The 22,066-nt window shown below is 42.0% G+C and overlaps 1 protein-coding gene across 4 annotated transcripts in view; it reads left to right on the top strand.

Annotated features, from left to right (window-relative positions):
* The first annotated feature begins 10,643 nt into the window (after positions 1-10,643).
* LOC111924796 (alpha-2-macroglobulin-like protein 1) overlaps positions 10,644-22,066 on the top strand; it is a 33,474-nt gene continuing 22,051 nt past the window's right edge. Inside the window, exons 1-3 of one of the 4 annotated variants that reach the window (XM_086882428.1) lie at positions 11,765-11,955; positions 15,865-15,930; positions 17,996-18,101. In XM_086882428.1, the coding sequence (XP_086738554.1) occupies positions 18,037-18,101 (65 nt within the window). In that variant the 5' untranslated portion in view covers positions 11,765-11,955; positions 15,865-15,930; positions 17,996-18,036. Of the gene's footprint in view, positions 11,260-11,633; positions 11,956-15,864; positions 15,931-17,995; positions 18,102-21,548; positions 21,661-22,066 lie in introns of those variants that run through there. The other 3 variants (XM_086882427.1, XM_086882430.1, XM_086882429.1) reach the window with 3 other exon arrangements.

Raw genomic sequence — 22,066 nt, 5'->3', positions numbered from 1 at the left:
GTAGGAGATAGAGGCACATAAATGTATGTGAGCTTTTTTTAATGAGCAGAAAGCAAGATGACTTAGTCAACTGGTGAGGAAAGAATGTTTTTTTGTTTTTTGGTTATAAACAGGAAGGCATTTAGAACACTTTCAGATCCTCTGCGGTTCTCCATGTAGCTGTCAGTACAAAAGAATTTTGGTTTTGTTTGTTTTCTTTTAGATGTGACATACCAAAGCATCCTGTTTTCTGCAGCTTTGATGTGGTAGAGATTTGAAGAAGACAGATTATTTTTCATTTTTGTCATAGAATTTCATAGGCAGGCAAGGAGTGATATTTGTGAAGCGAGGGAATGGATAGGTTCCTCATGCAGACTGAATAGTAGGTGATGAATTAGACTGATAAAAAAGTTAACATTCACGTTGCACCCATGCAAGGTGTTTTCAAGGTATTTCTGCATCCTTTGTTCGCTTTAGAAACAGTACAAGTGTTACTAGAATATACAGAGTCTGCATAGTAATATGTCAGTGTATTAAGCTCTGCAAAGTCTGTGCCTAAGTGGCTTATAAAAGATTTATGTGAATTTCTGCATGTCTGCTTTTTTATTTGGAGGCAGGCTGCTGTATGCAGCTATGTAGTGTTCTGTCTTAGGGTAATAGGTATTTTTTGCTTATTTGGAAGGAGGGAAGTGTGTTTGGGCAGCTAAATATATAATACTGTTATCCATTTCTATAGGAAACAGAACATCTAAGAAAAAGCATTTTCGTGTTAGAAAAATTACAATATAATTGAGGTTTTTAATACAGGAATGAAAAAGAAATGTTACATTAGAGGTCATTGGAATTTTTTTCAATAATGTGTTCTAATAGCAAGAAACTCATTTCACAGAATCACAGTATCAGTTAGGTTGGAACAGACGACTGAGGCCATCAAGTCCCAGCCTTTGAACAAACACCATCTTGTCAGGTAGACCATGGCACTAAGTGCCACATTGAGTCTTTTCAAACACTTCCAGGAATGATTACTCCTCCACTGCTTCACTGGTTCCAATGCTTGACAACCCTTCTGTGATCAAATTCCTCCTCATGTCCAATGTGAACCTCATTCACTGTTGTAATATATAAAATTAAATAAAAAAATAATTAATTTATCACATTTGTACATTTCCAGGCTATGTGCTAATTTCCAGAATTTGTTAGGGAAATCCCTCTTGTACACATTAGCATTTGTTGTTAGAGAGGGAGGGAAGATCCATATTACATAAGCCAGTAACCCAGTGGTTGCTAACTCTTTGTCCAGTCATGCATTTCTTCTATACAGATTTCCTGGAAACAGTGGCACTGCTGAGCTTCCTTGATGCTTAGTTTATCTTTGTTGCAAAATAGTTACATTTTGGGGAGAGAGGAACTGAGTTTCCTCTCCTGGCTGCTACCGTGTGAAGCACTGCCTGGTCTTAATTCTCTGTGTTCTTTCTGTTCAGTGGTATTGTGCATTAAGCCTGAAACTTGCATTTTGTGAGTTTTAGGAGGAAACTTGGTGTGCTTGTGTATATATTTCTCCATGCATCTAACAAACATAAGGCGACAGAAACAGCACAAATGCTACGGTTACCCTGCCCACCGACCTTTGCGTTGTATGGGAGGGGTAGTGCAGTTGTAATGTGATGTAGGAATGCTTGTCCGTGCCTAGGTAGAAATGGTTGTTTACTGGATGGCAAATGCTGAAGCTTTCTCAGTGGGAGAACTGGGCAGGAAAAGTCTGCAGTTTGACTTTGCTCAACTTTTACACAATTTTTCCTCCACATGAAATATTTCCACAGGAATCTAATGCTTGTGAAAGATGCTGGATCACCAGGTGCAGAGATTGAACTCTACCCACTGGAAAGGTAACAGGAACTAGATTTTATCTTCAGAACACAACCTTCACTGCATCTCACTCCTTGACCTGGAAAGGCCTTTTCCAAGGTCAGGAGAGGAGTTTGGTACCCATGGCTTAGTCCTTTGTGTGTCTGTGATGCAGCTATCAGGGAGGCCAGATAGGTGCTGGATACAGAGATTTTTTTTATGATGTCTGCTTGCATTTCTGATGTTCATATTTTGGACCAAAGACTAACTTCTTCAATGATTTATTTCTTTAGGTTTTTCTACAGCGACAGGAGGTCTTCCCTTGCATCTCATGGGAACACTTAGCGTTTTGATAATGCCTCCTTCACAGTGAAGGGAAGAAAGGATGGATCAGCAGGGATTTGCAATGGAGTGATGTCCACACATGGCATTAACGGTCATGATCCCTGTCCTCACTTGGAGAATTGAATAAAAGAGTTGAATTGTAATTCACGAGAGTGTGAGATTCTTTTTGGTACTTTTTGCACCATCTCTCATTTCTTGAAGGGCTTAACTTCAGAAATTTGTTGATATTGTATCAAAGCTGCAGCTAAGCCAGAAGAGTAAAACCTATTGGATATTCCTCACTTTATTAACCTTTTCTTTAACTCCAGGAATTTCATTCGTAAGAGTTCTAAATACTTTATATTTACATGAATAATTTTCCCAAATGCCTTAGAAACTTTAGCCTTTGGTTTTATAAGTCATGTTTCGAGTTCAGCTAAGTCACTGAGGATACAAGTCTCTCCTGAACTGTAAAAGTGAAGTCACCATACTGATCAAGCTATACGTCTTGGTCACTTTGGTGACTGCTAGAGGAAAAGAGAAGCAACTTGGTTAACCTACCAGAGATAATATATGTGCCTTTAGATTTTGAAGCTATAGGGCAGGGCTTGTTACAGACATGGGCATATACATTCTTACTATCTATAGTTTTTGAAGACAGCTAATCTCTAAAACCATGTGTTATAGATCTTGCACATGGCTCTCTTGGTTTGTTGTTAGTGAAGCACTGTAAAAAATTAGATGCATACTGATGGCATTTCCATAATGTGCATGCTTGAAATTTGTACAAAATTTACAAAAGTGGAGCAAAAAAAGGGGGGAAGCAAGATGCTGAGTTGGTACTTTACCAGTAAACACCTCTTATCCTTGACATTCTTCCTGTTCGTTTCATGGATATTCATTTCATGTCAATTTTAATTCCTGTTTTCTGTGTGCTTGTTCTAGTAATTTACATGTGAATGTAACTTAGGAATGTGGCTGGTAGCCTGTTTGCAGCTATGCCTTTGCTCCAGTAGCTGCAGTTTATGGTTGGCTTTTTTGCAAACCTGTGTCACACTGTTCCTCTGGCATCTCTCTGAGCACGTGGAATGGCTGCTCCCACACAGTAGTGGCCATTTCATCTCTTGTGGTTCAGTGCCTGTTCATGTGGTGATGCATATGCTGATGCTTCCTTAAGTGCTTTCCTGCCTTAATGTTTCATGTTTAAAAAGTAGAACAGCTGAGAACTTTCTAAATTCCTTCTTAGTTTCATATATCTAAGTTGCTTCCAGGCCCTGTCTGTATTTCAGTTCTCTTATTTTTTTGTGGGTGTTCAGCAGTGTTCTCTGTTCTGCATCCTCAAGTTTTCTCCTCCTGCCTTGAGAGTCTTTTATTTTCTTTCTTTTTTCCTCTGGTCTTTTTTCTGCCCTTAACTGCTCCCATATATTCTTATCCTTGTCCCAAGCACACACACATACAGTAGCCTAAGAATATTTCTTACTCAGTGTCTATCACAGATAACCATTCTTTGTTTTACTCTAAAATTGTGCTTTCCTTTTTTCAGAGTGAGAAATGCTCTGTTACTACACATTTCCTTTTGGCATTTCACAGCCCTAAAGGTGTTAGAAGTAAAATAGAAATTAGAAGAAGTTTATCACTGTGTAATGTCTTAATAGTAAGTGAGAGTTAGCAAATTGCAATAGATAGAGGAGATAGTTCCTGGCTTTTGCACTAATTTATCTATCTTTGTTGAGAGGGATTGGTCCTGCAATCCATCTCTTCATATACCTCACTTAAAAGCTCAAATTCAAGAGCTGTGGTCAAGAATCTGTTGGTGTCATGTAAGGTTTTGCTTTCCTTTGTTTTTCCTATCTTCCTTTGAATTTAAATACTGGGTGTCAACAATTAAGTAGTAATTGGATTTTCATGATACGATATTTTGATATGACTTGTACAGTATAGTGAAAACACAGTAATTACAGTTCTGTAGTGATAATACTGACCTGTACTGTGATGATCAAGTTATAAACAGTTCCTTTTGCATGTCTGCATTCGCTATTAATTGGAGTTGTGCCAGCTACAGAAATGGAGTACTTGGAAAACTCTGCTTTGTTTAGTGTGATGAGATCTTGGGGTGGGGTATATTTGTATTGAGGCCAGACTTGGAGAGAGGTTGTAATTTTGTTTACCATTAGATCTGGAAAACCTCTATAACTTGTCTGGCCTATATTCCCAGTTGTGCATGATGTAAACAGACAGCTATGTCTTGACCACTGTCTTCTTTTATTTTTCTGGGTCATTTTCCTTATATTTTGCCTTATCACCTTGGTTGCTTCTTCAATCCACTCGTTCCCTGTCTAGACAACTTGGTTTACCAGTGTGCATTTATCTCTAGGTGCTCTGCAAAATCTAGGTTTGGAATCAGACATTGCATCATCATCTCTGTGACTCTCTCATCCCATGTTGTCATCACTTCAGTATTTTTCCAGACGCAGTGCTTTGGAGGCTGCTCTGCTGCAGTGGTAATGTTGAGAAGGGAGAACATGCAGTACACTAAGCAGGGTGGAATTCTTGGGACAGAGGCTGCCACTGTGTTTTTCTTTCCCCTGCACTGACCCCGTTAGTTTAGCTGGTGGTGCACAAGCCAGTCTGATAAGCACAGGCTGACAAGTTCATCCCTACACTACTTCCTGGCTTGGGCACTTCAACCTAGACATGGGCCAGTCAGGGAGATCGGTGATCACCAGGTCACTGCTGCTGGGCTCTTCTGTGCCTGGTGTTGAGATTTGGGCAAGCTCCTTGGGCTCCTGAATGTTTTCTCTGATCTACTTTGGATCTGCTATCGCAGTTGGTGGAAGGGAGTTGAGTAAGTTGTCCAAAATCATGTTAAACACGTTAGGAAGTTTCTGTCAGAGAGGGGTACACCTCCATATTTTTCTCAGCATTTTAATAAAATGAATTATTTGTATTTTTTATAAGAACACTTCTGAAGATTTCTAATGAAGGCAAAAGTCTTCTGGTTCTGCTCATCTTTTCCTTCCTAGAGAGCATATATAGCAGCTGCCAGAGCTGTCTCTAGGGAAGAACTCGCTGCTTCTTCCTACAGCCCTCAAGATTCAGGAGAAAAATATAAGGATATAGTGATATTCTTCTAAGGGAAAAGACTGGAATGCTGCTCTCTAGCATTTCTGATAACCATCCATGTTCAGTAGCAGTAACAGCAGTCGTCTCTAACAGTATGAAATAGGAAGCAGGGAAGGAAGGGACAGTGTCCCTTACAGTTGTGTTGTCACTAATGGACCAGAAGTCACATTTCTGTGGGGGTGAAGCAGGGTGAAGAAATTGGGCTTTTGGAAAAATAAAAAACAACCTCCACAGTTTTCTAGTCCCTTCTTTCCAGACTTGTGGAGAGTGCTGTGTTACAGGGAGGATCTTCCTACTCTTCCTTGTAACATCCCTTTGCACAGCTTTCTGTGGGCCTATATGCAAGGTAAGAGTCTGAGGGAAGAAGTACTCTCAAAATCATTCAAAGTGCTCTCTGCAGCCTGAATACTTTTGTGGCTTGGATTGGGGATCTCTTGTCTTAGCCCAGTCACAGTAACAGCTCATGTATTTTGAAAACAGCTGAATTTGTGAGCAGTGAATGGAAATGAAGAATTGCAGCCCAGTTATGAGACTTCACTCTGGAACAAGCAATCCCTGAAACAGGAGAGGAGGCCCAGTAGAGGGAAGGAAAGAAAGTGTTTTCAGTATCTAAATTTCCAGATTTAGTTAGGGGCGTGTGTGTAACTTTCTGTTATAACTCTGCTGGTTCTGATACCATCAGTTGTCACGTGGAGTCACTTCGGGTGGGAGATGATAAAGGAGTACAGCCTTGGTTAGATGCAGGTGACTGGTGTAGAAGCGAAAGGAGAAGAGGGGTTCCTGTTCCTCCCATTTCTCTACTGAAATACCCTTTTTTATTGTGATTTGTTAGGAGGATTTTTTTGCTTTAATTTCCAAGGTTGACAGTTTTTAACTGTTGAAGATTTCTCTCCTGCAACCAATTTAAGGTCTTGAGACTGGCCATTGTTTAACAGATACCTGTGTATCTGTTCCCTTGCCTGAAAGGATGGGGTTGGGGCACAGAATTGCATTTTTCTGCTCAGTTTTGTGGGCTGTGGTTAATGTCCCTTTGTGCAAGGCAGTTTTGCATCACTGGTGTGGAGCCCCTGCTGGTTTTTACACCGCCTGAGTCAGCTGTGTTTCCTTGGAAGTTTAGCTGCTCATTGAGATGAAGCTGGCATTGGGCATGTATTACTATAGACTGTACCAAAGATGAGCCTACTCTGGAAGGTAAATAGCCAAAGCAGATGACAAAGGTGACAGAACTCAGGAAAAGAGCATGTCAGTAGCTACAAGTTGTAACTCATCTGTGGAGCAGTGACAGCTCCCCATTATACCGTAGAGTCCATTGGATGGAAAGATGAAAAATGATGGAGATTCTGTTTGTTGGCTGGCCACTCTTCTGTGCATGCATCCTGTTTTTCACCTTCCTATAGGGAATTGCTTCCAGAGTCACACCACATTTGCAGGTAGAAATGTTTGTTCTTGAGCAACTGTGCACTGACAGGAAGGGCAGCAGGGACCCACCTGCTCAGGTTTAGGTGCAGTTTTCTTTGTCACAAGGGGAGCACTTGCAACATGCAGCTGGAGATGCCAGCAACAAAAGCAAGGATGCAGCAAGGAATTTAGCATTGAGGACACTGTGCAGACCCGTTTTCAAACATGTTTTTAAGGCATCCAAGTGTTGCAAAATTACTAGTCATAGCCATCAACTTTTGATTTAATTTCCTTTACGTGATTGGTGTTTAATGTCACTGCATTCAGCGTCCCTTGGAGCAGAACACACTGTGGCGCATTGTTTTGTTGGTGTAGAGTTATCATAATGTGTTGCTTTGGTTGCCTGGAGGAGTTCAGCATCTTTTAATTACATGTTTTTGGAAGTGTCCTTTAACAGATGTAACCCTTAGGAGCTGGAACAGTGAGTGAGAAGCAAGCTGGTTCGGAGGGATTTGGAAGCAGCTGTTGTGAGCCCAGAATAGTGAAGTGCTCTCAGAGAGGCGAAATTCATGTTCATGTGCAATCCTCTTCTTGGAAGCTTTTCCTGCCATTCCTGTCTTCCCCATTGGTTTTGGAGACCCTCCCAGAGTTTTGGATACACCTCCTCAGAGCAGCAAGGCTCCCCTGTCACTGAACTTCTGATAAAACCTATCCTAACCCTGCGCTTGTCTTTTGAAAGGATAGGGTGTGGGCCAGCAGGGTTTGTTTTTCTCACTGATGGGTCAGAAGAGCTGCCAGTCGTGTCTGTTTCCAGATGTGGTTTTGTCACAGGTCCCTACCAATGTCTGGTGTTTGAATGACATCTTCCAAGGTGAAAGAGGTGAATTCCAACATCCGTAAGTAGTTTCTAACTTAGCTGGATTTGTATCTTATTTTGCCAAGTGCACTTTGGGCCCATTAATTCAACGGAGAGTAGGGAACACAAACATGGAAAAATCAAGGCTAAGATGTCTGAATCAAGATATTAACAGATATATCTTAAAGCAGAGATCTCTTTTGCTTATTTCTGGTGGTGTATATACTAAATATAGGAAAAAAGATGGCATATCCTACTCCATCACAATGGTCTAAATTATCCCTGGCTAAATCAGTCCATTTCAGTGGATGTGATGGGTGAAAAACATCTCCCAAGAGGGCGAGTTAGTTTTCTTGAGGCTGTGTTTCCCTCTGCTGGTGTGGAGTTAATACTGCTGATTTTTTTTTTTTCCTCAAAACCAGCCTTCTGAAGCTACTGCTTTCTCATAATCCCAAGAAACATTTTAACTTTTCCCTCATAATGAAGATTTTATTCCTTATATCCAATCTAAATCTACCCTCTTTCAGTTTAAAACTTCAACCCTTGTCCTGTTCCAGTGTCTTACCACTCTTACAGTAAATAATTTCTTCCTAATATCTGATCTAAACTTAGTCTCTTTCAGTTTAAAGCCATTCCCCCTCATGCTATCACTGCATGCTATCACTCGTGTAAAGTCACTTTCCAGCTCTCTTGTAGCACCACTAGATGCTGGAGAGGGCTCTAAGGTCTCTCTGGAGCCTTCTCCAGGCTGAGCAATCCAAACTCTCCAGGCCTGTCTTCACAGCAGAGGCTCTCAAGTCCCCTGATAAGCTTTGTGGCCTTCTCTGGACTCTGAACAACAGGTTCTTGTGCTGGGGGTACCAGAGATGGATGCAGCACTCCAGGTGGGGTTTCATAAGAGTAGAGTAGAAGGGGAGAATCTACTCCCTCGACCTGCTGCTCACACTGCTTTTGGTGCAGCCCAGAATACAGTTGGCTCTCTGAAAAAAAAAGAAAGCCACACAAAAAACCCCTGTTTGTAAGAGCCTGGACTATCAGACAGCATTAAGCAAGCACAGGGAATGAAACTATTTAAGTTAGAGAGCTGATGTGTTTTGAGATCTGAATGTCATAGATCCTGTAAATTCACTAGCTATGCATTTCTGCAGGGAGGGAAAGCTGTTGGCAGACCATCTAAGCAAGACAGCCTGTGTATTCCACAAATGATCTCTGCAGGTGCATTTTGATGCTAAAGCACCTATAGTACCCTGGAGGTAGATACTTTCCTCCTCCAAGTGGGCTTCCTTCTGACCAAAGACAAAGATTGTCTTCCTTTTGTTCTTAACAGAATAGCTCAATATCAATAGCAGGTACTTCAGAGATTTTCTTAGCTGTTATGCAGCACCTCTCAGCATAAGTGGGGTTCAGGGAAAGAGAAGACAGTGCTCAAGGGTATCAAGTTCAGTTTAACCCTGAGAGCTCTGGGTTTTACGTTCTCTGTCCACACAATCACCAGATGTCATTACTGCTACTCAAAGTGATAGTGTGCTGCAGAATTTAGAATTACTGTTGCATCAAGATTGATATTCCTCTGCTCATACTGTAGAGTATTTCTGAGGGACATCTATGAAAACAAGGTTGTTTAATAGATACCCAGACAATGCTACAGCAAAGCTCTTCTGTGCCAGAACTGTTAAGTGGAAATATTTTTCAAAGCTGAAAAAAAAGTGCTTTAGACAATCTTCACATTCAGTTGCTCCAGAGTGTTTGTCATTGTTAGAACTTACTTTACAGTAGGAGAGAGTTGCATTCAATAGCAATATCTGCGTGCTACTTACCAGAGCAATAAAAATACAGCATCTCAGACCAAGCCAGGAAGATTTCATCCCTGTAGCACTTCAGGTTTTTCAACCTTTCACAAAAACATTGTTTGAACCACTATTTTCTCCTTCAGTCTATTGTGTATAACAAAGATGACTTTTTAGTGGCTATTCAGTTTGCAAAGACAAACTGTATGTCAAAAACAAAATTTCCAAAGTATTCTATTCAGAACCATGAAACATAATCCCACATTTATCTAAAAATTGGTGCCAGACTTTTATGATGATCAAGACATAGGAATGCCTTTGCTTTTAAGTTTGTTTCGTGTAGTTGAGTTTTTTTCCAATGAGCCTAACAATTCTGAAATGAAGCAAAACTGTCACATCATTGTGAATTTGCATTCTAAGGCCAAAGACTCAAACAAAATGAGATCCCTTTAGCTTGTTCTTTGATTATACCTTCTTTTGACAGCACAGAAAATTTGGATCAAAGGCCAGCAGACAACCTCCAGTTGGAATAGATTATGCTATAAAGAAGCAAAATCTTCCACTGCATGGTCCCCTGAGCAGTTTGCAGAGCTGCTGTAAGCATTACCTACTAGTTGTAGGGAGGATAGCATTCAGGTGAACTCCCAGCTCAGTGCACTGCCAAGACCAGGCTCCAGCTCATTACCCTAAGTGGGATCCACAAAAAAAAAAGGTTTGTTTTTGAATTCCAAGACTTACTGATCTATTACTGGTTTTCAGCAAGTAAAAATCCCATGAGACATCTTGTACTTTGCCTGTGACTTTAATATTCTATAAAAATAAGAAATTAAGTGAAGACAGAAGGGATTATTCTACTCCTTTCTGCTTGGGAGTGGGACACAAAAGGACGTTTGGTACACATTGTCCTTGATGCAGAAATATTTCTGAGCTGCTGTGTGTGCAGCTCCTGTGTATCTGCTGGTGCTTGAGAAGTTGTAGCTGAACAAAGAGGTGGTTAAGCACAATTATTTCCCTGTTCCCACTGGTTTCTAGGCTGAGAGCTACTTGTCCCCCACCTTTGAATGGTTTTCTCTTTCTTGGCTGCTGGCTGTATATATAAACTTCCCAGTAATTTATTTCCCTGCTTTCCCCGTAGTCTCAGTTCTGCTGGTTCTGGTGCTTAGAGAGTTCTGTAGCCAAGTCCGGCAGTTCACAGTCACTGCTTGCAGGCTGTCCTGCAGTCATCCACCCCTTTTGTGAGCCTTTGGGTGCTGCTTTTGACACTTCTGCAGCTGAGCATCGTTTACCTTTCACTCACTGAATGATAATGCAGAGAAGGAAGTGAAGGTTTTGAGCAGACAAGGCCAACACCTTGTCTCAACACAGGCATTTGCTTCTTGCTGTTGAAGCTACATCCGTCCTCACTTTTGGAGTGCTAAAAAGGAATTTGCCAAGTTGCTATGTGGGGATGGTACATGTGGTGGGTTAGTCAGCACTAGCAGAGGGGCTTCAGCAACCTCTTAAATTCCTGCATGTTCTGGATGAGCCTGTGCTTGTTTCCAAGCTGCAGTTCCAATGTGAGCCAGGTCCAACAAAGGACCACCAGGAAATTTTGACGATGAAATTCAATGTTACAGTTCCCTATCTTCATACTTGGGAAAACATGCACTTTGTGGCAGAAGTTTCCAAAGTATTTGGTGCAAGGAAAATGCAGCCCTGGAGAATGTGACCCAGAACCAGTAACTGCAGCTGAAACCAGCTGGCTTCAGTGGAGAGAAGGACACTTAATGAGGGCTACAGTTTTGCTTAGAGCTAACCTCGATTCTCAAGTAATTTCTGACCTGTGTAAGAAACAGGTTTTGTATGGTCTACGTGTGTAAACACACCCTATGGCTATTGCACATGTGGAATGAACCTCAAGTTTGCTCAGAAGTAAAAGTTGCAGCCACAATAATGGAATCTCCTCAGGTAATCTAATCCCTCCTGAAACAGAAACTGCTCAGCCCTTGTGTAAAGAAGGCATGTTGCCTGCAAGGCACAACTATATTAGTGACATTCCTTTACTCAGGAAAGCAGATGTTTCCTAGGGAGCAAACAGTTCCTGGTTATCCACATTTCAGAATTTGAGTGGAGCCAGCTCTGGGCAGAAATCCCAAGTGCCAGGTATTTTGCTTCGGCCATAGATGAGGATTAAGAGGATTCTAAAAGCCCAGTAAAGATTTCTATAGGAAAATGCTCCCTTGATTTTTATTATCTGATGTTGTTGTCTGACTTCAAAAACATCTTTTGTTCTTGTTAATTGATTCAACATCTCATTATTTGTCTGCAGCTGATCTCATTTTGCTTTGAGGCAGAGAAGTGCTTTGCCTTCAGAGTTGTCTGTCTTCCAAGTCTGTTGTGTCTGCAATTTCTGAGCATGCCTTTGTAGTTTCTAAGTCCCAACTGAAATTAAACTGTAAAATTATCAATAGTTAGTTCCAGGAAAAGTCTTGAATGAAAAGCAATGAACTCAGGTTCTCTGAATTAAGGAAAACTACTCAAGAAATTACCTGTCCTGAATTACCTGAATATACAGGTTTTAGACATCACAGGGGAAGACAGTGATGCCAGTACAAGTACCATGACAGCAATGAAACTCCATCTTGTACCCATGACTGATGGCAGGTAAGTGGATATGAATGCTCTCTTAGAAGGGCTTTGTGTCCTTTTTTTCCTCTCCCTTTAGGGTGTCTTACTTTATGGAGACAAGGTGTTAAATGCAAATAACCGATAATTTAAGCACTTTCCACTCTGTCCTATGGCCATTACAGTGGCTGTGAACAGAGTTTCAGAGCAAAGACCACCTGGAGGTGCTGGGGACTGGACATCTAAGACAAGATGGTCACAGTTCCCTGCATATGCTGGAAAAGCCTTGGGAAACTGATATCAAGTTCCCAGAGTTTATTTGCAGTCATTGTGGGAATCAGGCCTTAAAATATGAGGTTAAGTGCTCAAGTGGAGGTTTCTTGGAATCCCAGTTTGTCAGAAACTTTATTCCACCTGTCACCTGCTGGTTTGTCTCCTAAGGAGATCTGGAGGCAGAGAAGGCAAAGGATAAAACCTTAGATAATGAGAAAAGGCAGATCAGGGAAAATGATGTGGAAAGAACAGAGTGTATAGGGTACTCTGTAAGCAAAACATCCCAACTATTGCTCCTGGCATGTGGTCTTGGGGACCTGCCATAAAACACATGAGGGTCTTTGAGTAGATCACACTTCGACTCAAATGTTTTCAAAAAAACGTCAGGATAGGGTGTCCTTCTCAAATAATGAGGGGGCAGTTTTCTTAATGGCTTTTATTGCTCTTACCAGTATTGCTGAGAAGTCCTGTTGCTAAATCGATTTCTTGACATTGAACCTGGATTTGCCATCATCCTTCAGCTTTACCTACTCTGCCTGTACAGCTTTACTCTAAACATTTTTCTGCTGCCTTGATCTTTACAACTTTCATATAGTTTCTAAGTTGTGATTCTGCTTCCCTGTCTTGAAATTCATGCTCTTTTTATGAAGGTAAAATCATGTCAAGGCAAACAAAATACAAATATACAAATAGCTAAAATCTTTGCCTTCCCCTCTCTGACCTTTCTGACTTTTATCTGTGTTTTTCACTGTCCTGCCTCACTTTAAACGGGAAATCCTCGAGCAGCTCTGCCAGAGCTGCTTGCATGTAAAAATAGATTAAATATAAGTTATTATTATTATTAATAATAATAATAATAAGTATTAATATTATAAATTAATTATAGTGCAATGTGGCTTCATGGAAACTCTAAGGTCTTAAGGGCCTGAATGCTACGTCCCTGTACATAAGTTGAAACAAAAGAGATAATTTAGGCTGGACAGGCATTCTTGGTATTTTACAAGATGCCTGGAGACACATGGGAACACAGTATGAAATTAGGGTGCCAGTGAGAAGAGTAGAACCATTTTTAGAGTAGAACCATTTTCAGAGTATCCAGTTTTGTTTAGCTGAGAGAATCAGGTAGGAGGAGTTAAAAAGTGAAGAGAAAGTCTCATGTAGCTATTTGCAAGCTTTTTTTTTTGCTTTTTTTTTTTTTTTTTTTAAACCCCAGCCTCCAACAGCTGGTGGGGACTGTGTCTGTCAGCCTTGCAATGGGGTTAAGAACTGTCTTGAACTCTTCCCGTGGTTCTTGAGATACTTCCCAGGAATCACTCCACCTATATGCAAGGACAGGAAAATGCAGAATATGCTGCTATGGGCTTGTCAATACATTGAAATATACCTTATTTCTGAAACTTGTGTTCCTTGGTTCATTAGCATTGGCCAAAGTGTGTTGAAAGATGAGCTTCCCTGTTATTAACTCCAACAACATCTTGATTTCTAAATATTTCTGACTGGAAAATTGCGGTAGTGGTAGTTCAAGGTTACAGTGCAGTGCAAATATGCAAGAAGACTTAAAAAAAGCCACAAAGGAAATCATAGGTCTGGGCATATATGTACATTCAGTATGCAAAAAGAGGGATATAAGCAACTTTTGTTGGAATCCTGGAGCTTCCAGGCTTCTGTAACACCTACTCGAAGGCAGATGAATAGAAAATGACCTGCATGCATCAATAAAACAGAATTTTACAATCTGAATCTCAGCAAGCAGTAGACCCTCCAGAATTTAAACCTGTAGATAATCTTCAGAAAAGGCTCATTCTGAGCAGTGAAGAATTGTTTTCATTGTTCTCTCTCAACTTTTTCCAGCCTCCCCTTTGAACAGCCTCATTCCGTAACTGCTTTCCCCTGGCTAAACGAGCTCTTCATCCAGCTGCTAAACTGTTTACTCTTTTCTTCCCCTCTTGCTGTCTTCGTGGGAGCAATTAGCATCTGGAAAGGTTTCAGTCTGTCTCACCAGCCCCATTTGGGGGCCAAACAGTGACAAAAACACAGATTGTGCCCTGGCTTCTCCAGGATCAAACTGGCATACTTGAAAAGTGGGAGCTGTAAGCCCAGATCAAATTGACTCCTGGTGACAAATCCGAATTCCCTAAAATCAAGGTATCTGGGAGAGATCCCAGGACACTGTGCTGTGTGTGTCTTGTAACCAACTTTTCTAGGTGAGGCCATCAGTACCTTTGAGCTGTCTGCTCAGTCTCACACAGATGAGCTATCAAACCCCATATCTGTGATCTTCTGCCACTTCAGGCTCACTGGGAATAGCAGTCACAGAACAGAAACTATTCTACTGTGCTGGTGAGTTTTAGACAGATCTTGGGCTGCTGAGGGCACCTACCTGGTAATATTCAGGAATTTTTCCTACCTCAAGTACTTTACAGCTTTGGCTGGATGTTGGATGAAAGGTTTGATGGCAAAAGCATAGCAAAGGCATAGGGAATACCATGGGAAGAGGAAAGGAAGGAGGCTGGCAGCTTGGTTTGATGTATTCATGTATTATTCTTCACTTAGGGGGCTGAGGATAGGGTAGGTACCCAGTGGGTGTAGGGAGTTGGATGTAATGTGATAGGGGAACCACTAAGAGCAGTTATGAGATTTTTTTTTTTCCCCCATGGGTAGTTGCAACTAAAAGGACTAAAGGAGGGAGAAGCTGGACATTTTTGTGATTTAGTATAACTTTTTGGGTGGGACTGTAGCAGGGGTTTTGAAAAGCCATCAGCAGTCTTGTGCTGAGAACCTTTTGATAGAACTACTTGAGTAGATACAATTTTCTTTCTCCAGTTTCACCCTCTCTTTCCTGTTCTTTGAAAGGCAGAAATAGAGGAGGGGGATAGTGAAAGCCTCCTCCCCTGGTTCCACTTGCCACAGGGTTTTCCCTGCAAGGAATAGCTAATCTCTGCCATAGTGTCACAGAAGGCCTAAAGAATTAATTCAGATGTACATGCTTAAAGATGGTCAAGATCAATCTCACTCTCAGAATTCATGCTCTGTCTGCATAGCTGGGTGTCTGTCTTTATTTCTTTTCCTCTGTTTCCTTTTCAGGAGGTGTTTGCGCATAGGAATCATGTGTATGAGCTGGGGCCATACTATCAGAGGGGCTCGTTACGCCTGCAGCCATAGTGCAGCATTCCAGGAGACACCTCAAAGCCAGGGGCATGCCTTGGGTGCTGGCCTGTGCTGGAATAGGAGGTCTGGGTGGATTGTGATGCTGACGCTGTGGATCACTTCTTTGTGAGAAGAGGACTTGTGAGGGGAGGGGGACTTGTGCATGAGACAGTGGTGCCCAAAGCCAAGATACTGTAGGCAATGGCAAAAGTGGTCTTGACTTGTGCTCTGTGCTTAGCTCAGATGGCCCTGGAGGTGGTTGTTGAATACAGTCAGCTGTCCTCCTACTCCACAGCATCTCTCCACCCCCTCATGCTGTTGGTTCTCCTTGTCTTTCAGGCATAGTAACTAGCTATGACCTTTGCACTCATTTCTTAGATATTCTCAGGTGCATTTCTCTGCTGCTGCTTTGCTTCTTGCTGTCTGATCTCATTGTATTTTTCATGGCATCAATAGAGGATGAAGGAATGGGAAAGACTTTCAGAGAGGGGAGTTTTCAACTGGACATGCACTGCACTTCTTTTGCAGGTAGTGGGAATGACAGGCTTGTTGTGGATCTTCAGAAACTCCTTGACCTCCAGGAGGATGTTGGAGGTATGGAAAGTTGCTTCTGAAGTGAAGGGCACTGCATCCTTTGCAGGAACATCTCCGAATTAGATGGCATAACAGAGGAAAGCATGTCTTGGTGGGCTGGGGAAGGACTGTAGGAGGGAATAGTGTTAGATCTGGCTAATTAGATTCTGGCTTCCTCCTGTCTTTGTCCTAGCTCTGAAGTTCTCTCTCTCTCCATCCTGCTTTCCTCTTCTTACTCTGTTCCCAGCCCCTCACCAATAGACAGCAGGCCTCAGTGCTGGGAAAGGAGCTGGAGTCACAACTGCAATGTTTCCAAGGTCAGCTGATGCCAATTGAAGTGCTATAAATTATTTGATTAAATAGATTTCAATGAACAAATAAGAAGCTTTTATTTAATCAATTTCATCTTCTTTTGAGCTGGTAACCAGTACACACTGAGCAAATATTGCCAGCGTTGCCTTTTAAACCTATTTTTGCTACCCAAAAGTGTGTGCTGTGGCTGTGCATGTTTGATCAACCCTGCTAGGTTAATGTTTTAGAGTATTCAATTTTGTAGTTTTTCATGACAAGAATATAATGAGATAAATATAATTTTTTTTTCATTCCACAATTCATTGCTGTACAGCTTAATGGAATCTAGACTTCAATTACTGCACAAATCCCTCAGTACCTAAAATTTGTCATCAAATAAAGCTACCTTAGATGTTTTGGATTCACTGAAAGTAAGCTTGTCTAAATATATTTGACATTTACATGGATTCAATTTAAACAAGGCAAGGTTTATCTCTCAAAAAATAATTAACTGATTGATTTTTTTCCCCCCTCTCTTTTTCTGGTCAATGTGTTCCTCAGTGTTTCAGAATTCATAGAGCTTAGCTCCTCACAACTAGTTCCTATTTGCAGATACAGAGGGCAAGAGCAATTTCCATGCTTTTGCAGTTCCCAAAGGCTTTTTCAGTTTGAATAAGCTAGTCAGTACTTTGAACCAGGTGAATAAACAGGAAAAAAAGGAAATATTCTGTGGAGGCATGAACAGACCTCTCTTGTTAAAAACTGGCTGAACACTTTTGTAAAGTGTTTTCTGGACATTCACCACTGACTTTTACTTACTCAATAGTCTGCCTTTAAGACGTGGTAGTAAATGTGTAGGGCTTTATTAACTTTTTTACTGTAATTAATTAATTAATTACTTGACTGTGTTCTAAAACAAAACAGTGTCTCACCACCCTCATGGTGAATAATTTATTCCTTATATCCAAACTAAATCTACCCTCTTTCTGTTTAAAATTTTGCCCCTTGTGCTGTCACTCCAGGCCCTGCTAAAAAGTCTCTCTCCACTTTTCTTACAAACTCCAGTTAGGAACTGGGAGGCTGTTCTAAGGTCTCTCTGGAGCCTTCTCTTCTCCAGACTGAACAACCATAAGTCTCTCAGCCTGTCTCCATAGGAGAGGAGCTCTAGCCCTCTGATCAACTTGGTGGCCTCCTCTGGGCTTGCACCAGGAGGTAAATGCCATTCTTGTACTAATGTCCCCAGAACTGGATGGAGCACTCCAGGTGGGGTGTCACTCGAGCAGGGTAGTGAATAATGCATGTGAACATGGAAAACTGGTTCTAAGGTCTGAATCTGAGCCTGTAAAATTGCATGCTTTTTTGTTTTTTCTTTAGTCCTGTAGACCTTTATCCTGGGGTCTGGTTTCTTCTCTGCAATGTCTCAAGCCAGTTTGCTAGAACTATTGCCACAGAAGATGGGTTTTGTTAGGTTTTTCCACTGAGGAATTCCTTGGTTGTAATCAAAGTTGCCAGTTAACTAAGAAAGTAAGTGACTTGGTCAAAATTAAGAATCTAGCCTAAGACCCAACAAATGTTCCTAGAAATACATTACAGGTAGTTAAATCTTCACCACAGTTTTTCAAGGTGGAACTTGCTTTATGTAGGACTCCAAACTTTACCACTAGGATCCAGTTTGGGTTTTGATTCTTTGTAAGACTTGAGATGATTCCTAAGCTACTGTGTTAAGATCTGGAAATTGTTGTGGGTTTGGCTGAGCCAGTTGATCAATTTGTAAACAGTTTTCAACTTCTATGAGGCTTATCTACTTGATGACCAGATTTGAATTAACAAGCCAGGATGTCGTGGTTAAGAGAAGTCATTCTGCCTGGAGTTCTGCTGGGATTTCTTTCCTGTTTGGTGGGGTGAGTAAGAGAGGTGAAGCAAGAGCCAGGGGTTTGGTACTGGGCCAAGAAGGATCAGAAGGGAATAGACTCTTTCAGTTGCATGTGTGGATTTTCTGAGTGTTAGCTGGTGTGCTAGTTACTGATCCCTTTTGTGAGAAGTATGCAAAGTTGCAGGGTTCACATTCATCTCTTGAAGAGATCCATGTCTTGCCTGTGGTTTGAGCACCTTCTTATGACAGTTTCCAAAATTCCTTGGGCATCATTTTGAAATTTCCCCAAACTGAATTCCAACTAAAGAAATTAAAGCCTACAGTCTAAAAGCTGGGGGAAAAAAAAATAGTAAGATTTGAAGCTCATTGAATGATCTTCATGTAGGGGCCAAGCATTGAGAGAGGCACAGAACAGTTTACACTATGTTGCCTTCAAGCTTTCTGACCCAGTCAGTTCCTGCTCCTTTTGCTATGTTTGTCCAGGTGTGTTCTCGGTTCCTTGCTTGATTTTGGTGCAATGGACAAATCTGCTGTCAAGGCAGCAGAAAGAGGGTGCAGCAGCCTACTTTGCCATTGTAGAGAGATTCTTTAAAGGGATTCCATTATGTTATGGATGCTAGTGAGGTTGCAGAAACACTAAAGCCTGATAGATTTTTATGAACCTTACAGGAACTATGAAATATCCTTAATGCAAAAGTTTACTTCATTTTCAGTACACAAGGATAGCAAATCTCATTGTCTTTGAAAATGCTACACAGCTGTTATGGAAATGAGCTTGTGTGTGTTTAAGAGGTGAGTTGGAAATGTCAGTGATTAGGAGCATGAAGTTTGAGATTGGAAAGTTAAGAAGGCAACAGCAGAAAAGGCCTGTATGATGTTGGTGATAAGTGTCTAGAGGAGGATGAAGAGTGGTTCAGCTGCTTTGATGAATTACTCTGCACTACAGGCTCTCCTACAAATGCAATTCTTGAAAGTGAGGACTTCCTCATCTCTACAGTCTCCTGTCAAAGTGCTCTGCAGACAGCGATACTTCTCCCGTACCCTTTTCATGCAGTTCATCGACACCACTGCCTTTTTATTTTCTTCAAAGATATTAAAACACAGGAGTCATTTCCAAGGTCCTTTTCCTCATTCTGAACCATGGACAATGTTATCCATTTATCATGTGTATGACCTTTACTCCTCCTCCTTTTCAGTTTTTGATTCAGGTTTTAACTGTGGAGAGGCGTCTATGTGGTTTTGCTTTGCCAGCATGGACTGTGTCCTTTGCTCCAGCTGAAGTGTGTTTTTCAAGGGGAATAGATCCCTTACTCCCCATGGGAATCTTGGCTCAACACTTCTATCACAAAGGCCTTCTTGGAGTCCATTTAGAGAAAAAAAATGAACTAGAAAGGTGGCTTTGCTTTCTCTGTTGCAGAGACTTTGTCTGGGTTTGTGACACCTGTGTCAGTCACTGCCTTCGATGCAGATCCTTCAAATGGACGTTCATGTGACCAAAAGCCAGGTTTGCCAAAGCTAAACAAGGAATAGAGAGCACACCTGGGCAAACACGGTAGGAGGGCATGGTGGGACAGGGTCAGAGAGATCTCCCCAGTGCTGGCCCTACTGGGTGTAGCTCCTGCCAGAAATCTGCCAGCATCTGGACCTCTTTGGCTGTGATTTGTGATAGATCTGACTCATACCTTTTGTAGGAAAATCTGATTTTAGACAAAAAATTTGTAAGTTTGCCTGGCAGACTCTTTTCAGTAATGCTAAGCAATAGGAAAAGAGGAATGGGCAGAAACTGATGCTCTGGAAGTTCCACCTGAATATGAGGAAAGAACTTTGCTGTGTAGGTGACTGAGCACTGGAGATTGACCAGACAGGCTGTGGATTCTCCCTCACTGGAGATATATGAAAACTGACCAGATGAAATCTGGTGGTGCAATGTGCTCTGGGAGGAATCAGCTTCAGCAGGGAGTTTGGACCAGATGACCCGCTGTGGTCCCTTCCAACCTGACCCATTCTGTGATTCTGTGACTGTCATTCTCAGTAATGTGATCTCTTTCTTTGAGAGGGACACAAAGAGGCAAGAATGGGGAGAATGTGTTCATCAAAATAAAAAGTGTCTAGTCTCCCTTGCCTAGGAGCCTAACAGTGATTTAGACCAACTCAGAGTTGACTTCTATCAGGCTCTGGCCAGTTATCTCAATCAACCGAACAGTGAAATGTCCACTTGAGACAAAGGCAATACTAGCTAGCAGTAACATCCTCTTCATAATGTGCAGCCCTCATGATGCATTTCAGTCTTCCCAAATCCATCTGGGAACAGACTATGGAGAGCCTTGGGAACAGGGCTCCTGAGTTAGCTGAACATTTCTGTGCATCCTGCTCTTTTTGCCAGCTGAAGAGATCTCAGCTGCCTGCTTGAATAACATCATGTTGGAATGTAGGTATGGAACGCTTAGGCTGCAGTGGCACTATTAAACAGCACTGGGAAATATTTCCAGGCACAGAACTGTCTGTATTATTAGGACAGTCCCTTGTACACTTCAGCTAACTAATGCTCACAATGCTCACAAAAGCCTAGTTTGCAGACTGCTCACAGCAGGCAGTTTATGTGGTCACTGTGCTTTTCTGGAAGCCAAACTGGACAATTATCACCAGGACAATTATCTACCTACTTTACAGGCTGCCATCAGTGCTTACAAAATGTCCCACATATTTAATTTGTGAGTTTTAAGCTGACCCACAGGACCAAAAGCAGAACCAAAAGGCTGTATCCCTGGATGCCAGACCTTTAGACCCAGACACGAATAATGAAGGAGAGGAAGGCATTCGTGCCCTCCTTGCAGATAGTGCCATGACTAATGGGTGCTGCAGGGCCCTGGTGGAGACCTTTGTAGGCCAGTATTTGTTTCCATTTTCCTCATGGTACACAGGGAAGGAAAAGACAAAGTTATTAGCTCATTAGTGGTTGCTGGCTGGTGGCAGTGTTGCTGCAGCACTTCCTTAGGCACATGGAAGGTTTCACTCCATTCCCAAGCCAGGCAGCCTAAGGAGATCCACATCCCCCTAATCTGATGCAGAGCTCCTGGGCTGTGTCCTGAATGAGGACACTGCTGTGTGCAGGGGGCAGCTCTTGCTGCAGGCTGCACAATGGCAATCCATCTCCAGCTGAAACAAAGGGATGCAAGTGCCAAGTGATCAGGACCTGGCCTGGGTCACTGATCAGCAAAGTTCTCACTGTTTTTTTGTCGTGAGAAGTCCATTTGGTCAGGTGTCTCCACAGCAGCCTTGCAGGAGGGGATGTTCTGAACTGATGGATGGCAGCCAAAGCTGCTGCTATTGGCCAAGGGGCACTTGGCACAGTACACTTATCCTTACAGCTGCCTGTGTGGAATCTCAGGAGAGAGGGAGAGGCTGGCTCCTCCCCACATCCCACCTCTTCATTTAGGGTGTGCTAGAAAAAAATTACCCCCCTATAAACAGCCTCAGAGATTTCAGAGGAAGAGAGCCATTTGAGATTGGACAGCAAGAAACCTCAGGATGAGGATAGCCATCCTCCTGAGCCTTCTATTCCATGCTGCAGCTGCTTCTCACCAACCGTGAGTGATGCTGAACTCTTGTTTCAGTCTCTTTCATGAAGGTGTCAGTCTAGCTAGATGGACCACATCCCATGCCATCAGCTCTCATGCTTCCTGCTCTATCAGATCACCCCAAAGGGTAGCTGAGTCCTATACCTTGCCTACCAAGCCTTTGACTCTTGCAGGTCAATACAAGCCAACTTTCTGGGGGTCTTCCGGGTCAGACCTTAGGCCCAGAGGTGTTTGCTCTGCAGTGCAATGCTTGATCAAATCACTGGTGTCTAGACTGCAAGGTTATGAAACCATTTCTTTTGAAGACTGCATGGGGTGTTTTTGGAGAGTTCAGGAGATTACTGGAATAAGGGGTTTGAAAGAGATTGTAGGGCTATATTTAAGCTAATAAAGCAGAAACTATTTCTCACATTTC

This window comes from Cyanistes caeruleus, chromosome 3 (assembly GCF_971803275.1).
Source record: "Cyanistes caeruleus chromosome 3, bCyaCae1.hap1.1, whole genome shotgun sequence".
NCBI lineage: Eukaryota > Metazoa > Chordata > Aves > Passeriformes > Paridae > Cyanistes > Cyanistes caeruleus.
Note: the sequence above shows the minus strand (reverse complement) of the source record. Positions and strands in the feature narration are given on the sequence as shown.